The following is a 10000-nucleotide window of genomic DNA, read 5'->3' as shown; positions in this document are numbered from 1 at the left end:
CGCCGCTGCTGTTCCTGCCGGCGCCGCCCCCATTTCTGGGGGCGCCGCCCTTGTTCCTGTTGGTGCCGCCCCCATCCAGTTGGCTCCGCCCCTGGTTTTGATGGCTCGGCCCCTGATCCCGTTGGCGCCGCCCCTGATCCCGTTGCCCCCGATCCAGATCCCATTTGGTTTCCTGTTTGGTCGTTTGCCCTTGTTATCTTTACCATAGTCTGCTTGTTCCCTCGTTGTCTTTGCCTGTCTTCCCCTTCATTGTCTACACCTGCCTCGTTACCTGGTCATTGTCCTTGAGTTTGACTCCCTGAAGAAGGCATGTTTGCCGAAATGCATTGAGGTCTTTTGAAGGGGTATGCCACTATTTTGGGAAGTGTCTTATTTTTCATGTTAAGCGTTGTCTTGCTTTAAGGGAGGGAATATAAGCTAGTGAAAGTCAATGGATCCGTGTAGCATGACAAAGCCATCACAATAAAGGCTTTTTAACTTTTTCAAAAGGAGAGTGCCTTGGATTTTCTTCAGTTTTTCATCTTCAGTTTTTTTTCCTATCCAAAGAGCATCTCGACCAAACTTTTTCAGAGTCCAGGAAGCGCTCCTAAACTAACTGTTTTGAACATTACAATATTCTTGTTATTCCCTACCCTGATTATCATGACTGTCATCTCTTCGAGACTTGGCCTGACTAAGACCATAACAACTGACGTTCTCAAACGGCATGGTTAGCCCACCTCCCTTGGTTTGCTACTGGTCGAGGGCAGAAAAGGCTGAGCCAAAGTTTGAACCAGACATGTTCTTAGTCACAATAGAACGTCTCTGCTTAAACCATGTCACTGCCTTGAACACGCCTCTACCCAGGACCGTTGGTAGATGCTCGGTTGATTGGTTCCCGACAAAGTGGGTGGAGTTTCCTGCTGTTGAGGGAACCCGAAAGTACCTGAACAAGCAAATTGCCTGAGTGAGTGTAGCCAGAGGGGTGTAGCTGAGCCAAAGGTGTTGCGTCACCGTGAGGGCGGAGCCTGGGTAGTTATTCCCTATGTGGGTAGAGAGATGGTTTTAATGTAATGTGCTCTCATGGAGTATAATGTGACAACAATGTCTTTGTGGGTGTGGTAGCCCCTTCCTAAATTCAATTACTGAAAAGTGCAATGATACTGCTATCAAAATATCTCCTCAATAGTTTGAAGAGAAGAGAACATTAATTTGAAGAAATTCATAATGAGTATATTTTGATTTGAAGAAATTCATAATGAGTATATTTTCTAGAATGCATAACTTGGTTATTATACAGCGATACTTCCATTGTGAAAAGTATTTTTTTCTTCCACTTTGTAATGCAACATTGTACTATTGCCTGCTTGCAGGTTAAGGTCAGATTGCAGCTGGATACGAAGGAAGCAACACAGTTTTTTTACCGAACTGTACAGAGCCTCTTAATTTCCTCTGTAAATGTATTTTTTCATTTCTTAATGTAAACATCATAAAAGAAGACTTGGTTTCAGTCGAGTGATTCAAATATTGGTTGTTAGACAAGCTGCAAAGGTCCTACAATCAACTGTGAAGACACAGAGAGCCACTAGAACAGGTATCCATGGAAACGCTGAGTGCCACTACAACAGGTCTCCATGGAAACGCGGAGTGCCACTACCATGGCCATGGCCTCCTGTATGACGCATCATGACATCATGTTATTAAGAGGAGGTATTTTGTTGTGCTTTTTTTCCCTAAAAGGACTTTTAGAAAAAAAGCACAACAAAATACCTCCTCTTAATGTATGTTCTCTACAAGTCTTCTGTTGTCCAGTCCTGCACTTTAAATGTCTGTATGAGCACTGTCTATGTCCATACTGTCTTATGTCCATGTATGAGTACTGTCTATGTCTATACTGTCTACGTCCTTACCTAGATTTAGTCTATGTCTGCATGGGAAAGCAAGAAACGTAATTTCAAATTCTTTGTATGACCAGTGCATGTAAAGAAATTGACAATAAAACCAACTTGACTTGACTTGTTATTTAGAACATTTGGAATGGTCGGTTTCGACATGCACGATACACACGGTCCCCATGACTCTTTCAAAAAACCTTTATTGTCAACCATTGTGAATTCATATACACCTTTAAAAGATACAACAATAGGTGTATAAAAATGATAAAAATAAAATATAAAACATTTAATGTTTTACTGAGTAATTTCTTTCAGATTTTTTAGCACATATCTGGCATACATGGTAGGTAAAGACTGAAATAAAGTCTTTTCTCTTCTAAATCCTGTTACATACATACAGCACCTTCAGCAATCAAACATGTCCACAAGTGAAGCCATTAAAAAAAAAAAAAAAAAAAAAAAGATGTCTTCAACAACAATAAGAACAACCATTAAAAAATAGCACCATTCCAAAAGCACCAAGGGGGATTCCGCCACCGGTTCTTAGTGAAGGTTTTCCTCCCTATGAAGTATCATGGGTGCATCCATATTTGTGCTACAGGTATGCAACTATGCCATTGGTTAAGGCTTGCACCCATGCATCCCATAGATATGAGGACTAGCTGCTGAAATGAGCTTTTGTATTGAAACGAATGACTGAAGTTAGCCTGGGCGAATAGCCGACTGTTGACTCCGTCAATCAGTCTGGTAAAAGCCATGAGGAATCCGTCTCCGTGGACGATGGGAGATGGTCTGATCTTACTCTATCATTTAAATTAATTGAAGTTCCAAACTCAAACCCAAACCCATATTGTGCTTTATTAGCATGCCTGTTACGTTATAGCGTCGCAAAAGCATACAAATAACAAAACGAAAGTGTGAATATAGTTACCTTAACCAATCAGTAACGGAGCTCGCGGGTGAGTTCTACGTCACCACTCAACTGTTTGCTGATTGGCGAAACGCTGAGAGAACCGAGCTCGAGGCTTTTGCCAGACGATTTGCGAAGCCAAAATCTTTGGGTGGAGTACAGAGGATGGCGTCGCGAGGCTACTTCAACATAGGAATTCTTTAAGTTTCTTTTGTTTCAGACATGTAAAAGTGTCATCTTTTACCGGACATGTTTCGACAGTGAGACTTCCGTCTTCATCAGAAGGTCACATAGATGTTGATGTGTGACGTGCTTTAAAAACAGCTTGAGGTCACACCACCACAGCATCAGCTGTTTTTAAAGCACAAAAGAAACTTAAATAATTGATTGAACTCTTAGACATAATGACCGTCATACATCTAACATGGGATATACATCTAACACAATCCCAAGATGGCAGCACCCTGGTTTGGGCATCTAGTCCTCATATCCATGCATACACCCCTGCACCCATGTGACCAGAAATAATAACCGATGTACCCATCAATATTCTGTCCAAGAGTCCCTGTTCAATGAAGGAAGTGAAGGATAGCTCTCTTGAGATTTTTCTTTGTTTATTCGCCCACAAATATTTCGGGCAGAGCCCTTCTTCGGTAATCAGCGATCGCCATTGCACGCTGAAGAAGACAAAAATCTGAAGAGCGCTGTCCTTCGCTTCCTTTACTTTTTATGTTTTCTGTGAGATTCAGCACCCAGTTGAAAACTGTGTTTATTAATAGGCGAAAGTGTGAGCACGTCTCCTCCAGTTTTGAGAGGCTAAACAGAGAACATTTTGACATCAGTACGCAGGCACGCCTCTGTCTGTGTTGTAAGTCATATCAAGTTCAATTAGCTTCTTGTCTGATCAACCATTTTCTGTACTTCACATACACCAAAAAATTATATATATACTATATACTGATCATCACATTTAGCAGAATCCTCTATTTCTCTTGCACAATAAAAAAGTGAGTGTACTGTTACTCTTCTGAACACACAATTGTGGTCTACTGCACGTGATGACATCAGTGTTCTGTGATCTGAGGCAGTGGAGGGCAAGACTATGGCAAGAGGTCTGGCCCAAAAAGAACAACAAAAAAGAGAACAGAAAAGATAAAGATATGAGGACTGTAAAAAATTGCCAGTCTATTAGCTCTGATGAAGACATGTATAGTACTGTACTGTACTTATGAAGACATGTACGGTACTATTCTGTACTTATGAAGACATGTACGGTACTATACTGTACTAATGAAAACATGTACGGTATTGTACTGTACTTATGAAGACATGTACGGTAAGACAGTTCAGAGGTTTGCGTCACCATGAGGAGCCAGGAGGGGGCAGGCATGGCTCAATGGTTAGAGCGCTGGTCTTTAGATCAGAGGGTTGCAGGTTCAAATTCCACCCTTACCAGCACTTTCATCCATGGCTGAAGTGCACTTGAGCCCTTGAGCAATGCACCTGAACCCACATAGCTCCAGGGCCTGTAACTAATACCCTGTACCTAAAACACAACTGTAAGTCGCTCTGGATAAAAAAGTATCAGCTAAGTTTAATGTATTGTAACACTGTGAGGTGAGAGGGAATGGCCACTAAACTAAATGATGCACTGTGTGGGATCTACAGTGTCTCTTCCCAACTCGTCAATTCCTGACTACCTTTGACCAGACTGCAATTGTTGACGGTATGACGGTTGACGGTTGAAGGTACGCCCTTGGAGTCAAAATGTGACGTGCTCCTGAAAGGCGCCCCCTTGTGGCAGCATAACTTCAATGACGGTTAGGGTCAGGGAAAGGTCTAGGTTTAGGCCACGTAGTCAACATGTGATGTGGCAGGTATGCCCTCGTCTGGTCAAAGGTAGTCAGAAATTGACAAGTTGGGATGAGACTGTGTTGGTGGGCTGGGTGTGGGTGGGGGTGGCTATTCCATACACACATAAAGTTACAGTACAAAGCTACAGTCAGAGGTGTCAAAAGTAAAAGTAAATTCATGGTGTAAGTACAGCACTAGCACAAGAATTACATAGCTGTTACTCCATTCACTCCATTGTACCTAATGAGAAAGATAAAATTGTATTGTTGCTGAAAAACACTAAAAACCTAACAAGGACCCACCACAATCTTGATCCAACGAGTACAGAGGTCTACTGGTTACTCAGATAAGTTACCTGTGTTGGAAGGAAACTGGGTTTCTTTTTTGTTTACCTTTTTCTTTCACTTTTGACATTTCTGGCTACAGTAAGGCCCTGTTGGCCTGCATGTATCATGTTTCACAAGTCATCCAAATGACGCATGAAAATTCTGTTGTTGCTGTAGCGATAACCCGAGTCTGTGGCAGCATATTTCCATGGTGATGTATGAGAGTTCTGATGGCATGTCGACATAGTCCTATGCTGTATCCAGAGGCTTGTATTTGACATTTGCATTGTCCAGTACGACATGCTACCATGGTGATACACAGAGTCTGTGATTGCATGTTTCCTTGGTGGTGTATGAAAGTTCTGATGGCATGTAACCATGGTGACAGCCAGATGTTTTTGCGAGCTTCAGACTCTAAAGACATGCTGCTATGGAGGCGGATAATGATTCAGTCTGAAAGGAAGTCGCCATGGCGATACGGTACACAGAGACTGATGGTCAGCTGTTGCAGCGATGGATGGAGGATCTGACCGCATGTTGCCATAGCGATGGATGGACGGATGGATGGGTGGAGGCAGGGCGCTAAATTAATACCAGCCAACCGGCCAAATGCTGGTGAAATTTCAGTTTGGCTGGTAGAGAAGACCAACTTACTAGCCACTTTGACCCATTGGTGAGTGTGTGTTTGGCTACTAAGATTAATATGTACTAGCCATTTTGGCTGGTGATGAAAAAGTAAATCTAGAGCCCTGGGTAGAGGTATGGAGGTATGGATGAAAGGTGTAAAGAGGCTTATCCAGACTATTCAGCAGCAGTGGTGGCAGCAGCAGCAGCAGCAGTTCTGTTCTTTGATACTTGGAAGTCTCTGTAACCCCTTCCTGGCAACAAGAGATCTGTTCCACCCCCCCCCCTTTTATGTCTCCCACTTCATCCTTCAGACATCTGCTCAGCACAGCATTCACAGAACAGGAAGTGACTTCATGTCTTAATGTAGCACAGCGCATGGGTGCGTTTCCTATGAGCGTTGCTAAGCTACCGACCACCCTGGCAACCAGGAGACAGAGGGTGCCATGCTGTACAGTGGGCATTCTATCTTTTGACGATATTGTGGTGGGTGGTAGTGGCAAGCTCACCAATGCTCCCCAGAAACGCACCCCTGCTCTGTCTTGCCCTGCCATGTCCTGTCCAGTCACTGACCAAACCAGAGTTGTATAAAGTAGAAGTATTCTTAAGGAGGGCTCAAACTACACCACTATTGGCCTGAATCTCGGCTGAAAGCCCCCCTTACGACAATCGGTGGAACATTACCTCCCAGGACCATCACAAGCAATTGCTGAGCAAGATTTCTTTGTTGTGTGTGACGTTCTAAGATAGGATTTTGTCGATCGGAGATCGCAAATCGGAGATATCAAACACTGATATTTACAAATTGAAATAGAATGTCGGGCATTGTCTCATCGTTTCATCAAAATCGGACACGATTTTTTAGTCGAGTAGGTTGAGCCCAGCTTTACGATATAATTACAACTCTAGTAGTATGTTATTACATAGTGGAAGCCATGTAATATCATACCACTACTGTTGTAAATACATTGGTAAGAGTACTTCTACTATTACTTCTACTTTATACAACTCTGTCACTGACCCTATCTGAGTGTGGGCCAGAGCTGGGCCGGGTCTGTTTCAGAGTCAAGTGGAGTGGACTGAAGCGGAGTGGAGTAGGAGGAGGCTGACGGGGAGAAGGTCAGAAGGTCAGAGGTGAGGAGTTGAGAAGTGAGGTGAGCTGTTCAGTGTCCTTGGCAGGTCGGAAGGTGAGAGGTGAAAGGTGTGCTCCGCTCAGTGACCTTGGCAGGTCTTGAAGGTCGGAGGGGAGGTGAGCTCAGTGTCCTTGACAGGTTGTGAAGGTGAAAGGTGGGGTGAGCTCCGCTCAGTGTCCTTGGTAGGTCTTGAAGGTCGGAGGTGAGCTCAGTTCTAATGAAGGTCAGAAGGTGAGAGGTGAGGTGAGTGAGCTCAGTGTCCTTGGCATGTCCTGAAGGTCGGAGGTGAGCTTAGTGACCTTGGCAGGTCTTGAAGGTCAGAAGGTGAGAGGTGAGAGGTGAGTGAGCTCAGTGACCTTGGCAGGTCTTGAAGGTCAGAAGGTGAGAGGTGAGAGGTGAGTGACCTCAGTGACCTTGGCAGGTCTTGAAGGTCAGACGGTGAGAGGTGAGAGGTGAGTGAGCTCAGTGACCTTGGCAGGTCTTGAAGGTCAGAAGGTGAGAGGTGAGAGGTGAGGTGAGAGGTGAGTGAGCTCAGTGTCCTTGGCAGGTCCTGAAGGTGAGAGGTGAGAGGTGAGTGAGCTCAGTGACCTTGGCAGGTCCTGAAGGTGAGAGGTGATTTCAGTGACCTTGGCAGGTCTTGAAGGTGAGAGGTGAGAGGTGAGTGAGCTCAGTGTCCTTGGCAGGTCTTGCAGCACATCTGCCTGAAGTAGGGCCGGCTGCAGAACTTAAACCTGAGCACTAGAGGGCAGTACGCCACTGTGTTCACATCTTTGCATTCTGGTGGGGGAGAAGAAGAAAAAGCAACATCCACATTATACAAATGAATCAGGTCACAGCATAGGATTACAGGTTTTTTTCTGATCACTAAAGAGAATTTTTTGTGTGTGTGCATCCGTATGTGCGTGCGTACGTGTGTATGCATGTTAGAGTGTGTTTGCGTGTGTGTGTGTGTGTGTGTGTGTGTGTGTGTGCGCGCGCTGACCCTCTGGGTTGTCCGATGTGACGATGACGAGGTCACACTTGCTGCGGCACTGCTGCATGGCGGCGGGCCGTTGGAGCTCCGGGCACTCGGACGACGGAACCCCAGCATGACTTACACACTTCACAATACGCATCTGCTGACCCAGCCCACACTTAGCAGAACACTGGGGGAGAGAGGGAGTGAGGGAGAAGAGACAGAGAGGAGAGAGAGGGGGAGAGGAAGAGAGAGAAGGAGGGAGAGGGAGAGAGGGATAGAAGAAGAGGAATAGGGAGAGAAAGAGAGAGAGAGAGAAAGAGGAGAGAGAGAGAGAGGAGGGAGAGATAAAATAATTTAGAAGCCAAGATTGTATGACATGAAGAAAATAAAGGCTGTCGATTCTACTGTAGTCTATTCTGATCTGATCTGATCTATTCTATTGTAATCGGCTATATTCTATTCTATCCTATTCTGTTCTGTTCTGTTCTATTCTATTCTATTCTATTCTATTCTATTCCCATTACATTGTATTATATTCTGTCCTGTCCAGTTCTGTTCTCTTCCTGGTGAGTCCCTTCTGTAAATGTGCTTGCCTTACCCCTCCCCAGGGCCTGTATAAACCTCACCTCTCCCCAGGGCCCCGGCACCCAGTGTGGTGGGGGGCACCTCTGATTACTAAACTCTCCTCTCCCCAGGGCCTGTACTCACCTCTCCCCAGGGGGGGGGACCTCTGATTACTAAACTCTCCTCTCCCCAGGGCCTGTATAAACCTCACCTCTCCCCAGGGCCCCGGCACCCAGTGTGGTGGGGGGCACCTCTGATTACTAAACTCTCCTCTCCCCAGGGCCTGTACTCACCTCTCCCCAGGGGGGGGGGACCTCTGATTACTAAACTCTCCTCTCCCCAGGGCCTGTATAAACCTCACCTCTCCCCAGGGGGGGGGGGACCTCTGATTACTAAACTCTCCTCTCCCCAGGGCCTGTATAAACCTCACCTCTCCCCAGGGCCCCGGCACCCAGTGTGGCGGGGGGCACCTCTGCAGGTTGCAGCGCAGCCGGCTGCTAGGTCGAGTCTGCTTGGGGCACTCTGCATCCGGCAGTGTGTCGCTGTTCTCCCCACTCTTACACAGCACCGTACGCAGCCTGTACCCAGGCCCACAGCTAGGGGTGCACTGGAGACGGAGAGAGAGAGAGAGAGAGAGAGAGAGAGAGAGAGAGAGAGAGAGAGAGAGGGGGGGGGGAGTAGAGAGAGTAGAGAGGGAGAGAGAGAGAAGAGAGGAAGAGAAGGAGAGAGGGAGAGAGAGAGAGAGAGGGAGTGGAGTGGAGAGGTAGAGAGAGGGGAGAGAGTAGAGAGTAGAGAGAGTAGAGAGGGAGAGATAGAGAGAGGGGAGAGAGAGGGGAGAGAGGGAGAGAAGGAGAGAGGGAGAGAGAGAGAGACAGGGAGAGAGAGAGAAAAGATAAAAAATACACATTTGTATCAACTGCTGCCATTCTCACAGTGAGTGTAGTTGAACAGCATTTTGTCATGACAACATTAGATTTTGAGACAGGCATGCCACAGGTACAGCGCAAACAACGTAATCCTACATTGTGCCCCTTTAAGTTATAATACAGTAACAACCTTAGTTCTCAGTCTTTTTCACCGTGAAATCAAGTTACATTTCAAAGCAAAGCAGGAATTTACAATTGTCAGTTTTGAGAAGAAATCAGTGGCGTCTATGTGTATACAAGGTATTTATGATCAGTGGTGTCTGTGTGTCTGGGGGGGTGGGCACACACACACACACACACACACACACACACACACACACACACACACACACACACACACACACACACACACACACACACACACACACACACACACACACACACACACACACACACACACACGTACACACGTACACACGTACAGGTACCCAACAGTGCCGTACCTCTGACCAGTTGAGTGCCTGCCACTCTGGGGGGCATGTGTGGTTGTTGCAGGTCTGTGTGATGGGGGGGCGCGGGGTGGTACACGTGGCGTCGTCCTGTACCCGCTCCTCCGTCTCCGAGATCTTACTCTTGCACAGCACCTCGCGCGTACTCACACCCCCACTACAGCTGCGGCTGCACTCGGACCACGCACCCGTCCACCACCTACGACACACACACACACACACACACACACACACACACACACACACACACACACACACACACACACACACACACACACACACACACACACACACACACACACACACACACACACACACACACACACACACACACACACAAACACACACACACACACACACACACAGACACAGAGAAACACAT

The 10000-nt window shown here is 46.3% G+C and overlaps 1 protein-coding gene across 2 annotated transcripts in view; it reads right to left on the bottom strand.

Moving 5' to 3' along the window:
* Positions 1 to 4535: 4535 nt before the first annotated feature.
* Positions 4536 to 10000, bottom strand: part of adamts10 (ADAM metallopeptidase with thrombospondin type 1 motif, 10) — a 104856-nt gene continuing 99391 nt past the window's right edge. For both annotated transcript variants that reach the window (XM_063200709.1, XM_063200710.1), the window contains exons 23-26: positions 9613 to 9817; positions 8674 to 8850; positions 7704 to 7866; positions 4536 to 7498 (exon numbers count right to left, since the gene is read on the bottom strand). In XM_063200709.1, the coding sequence (XP_063056779.1) occupies positions 7389 to 7498; positions 7704 to 7866; positions 8674 to 8850; positions 9613 to 9817 (655 nt within the window). In that variant the 3' untranslated portion in view covers positions 4536 to 7388. The remainder of the gene's footprint in view (positions 7499 to 7703; positions 7867 to 8673; positions 8851 to 9612; positions 9818 to 10000) is intronic.

This window comes from Engraulis encrasicolus, chromosome 6 (assembly GCF_034702125.1).
Source record: "Engraulis encrasicolus isolate BLACKSEA-1 chromosome 6, IST_EnEncr_1.0, whole genome shotgun sequence".
Taxonomy (NCBI): domain Eukaryota; kingdom Metazoa; phylum Chordata; class Actinopteri; order Clupeiformes; family Engraulidae; genus Engraulis; species Engraulis encrasicolus.
This window is presented reverse-complemented; position numbering and strand designations above follow the sequence as displayed.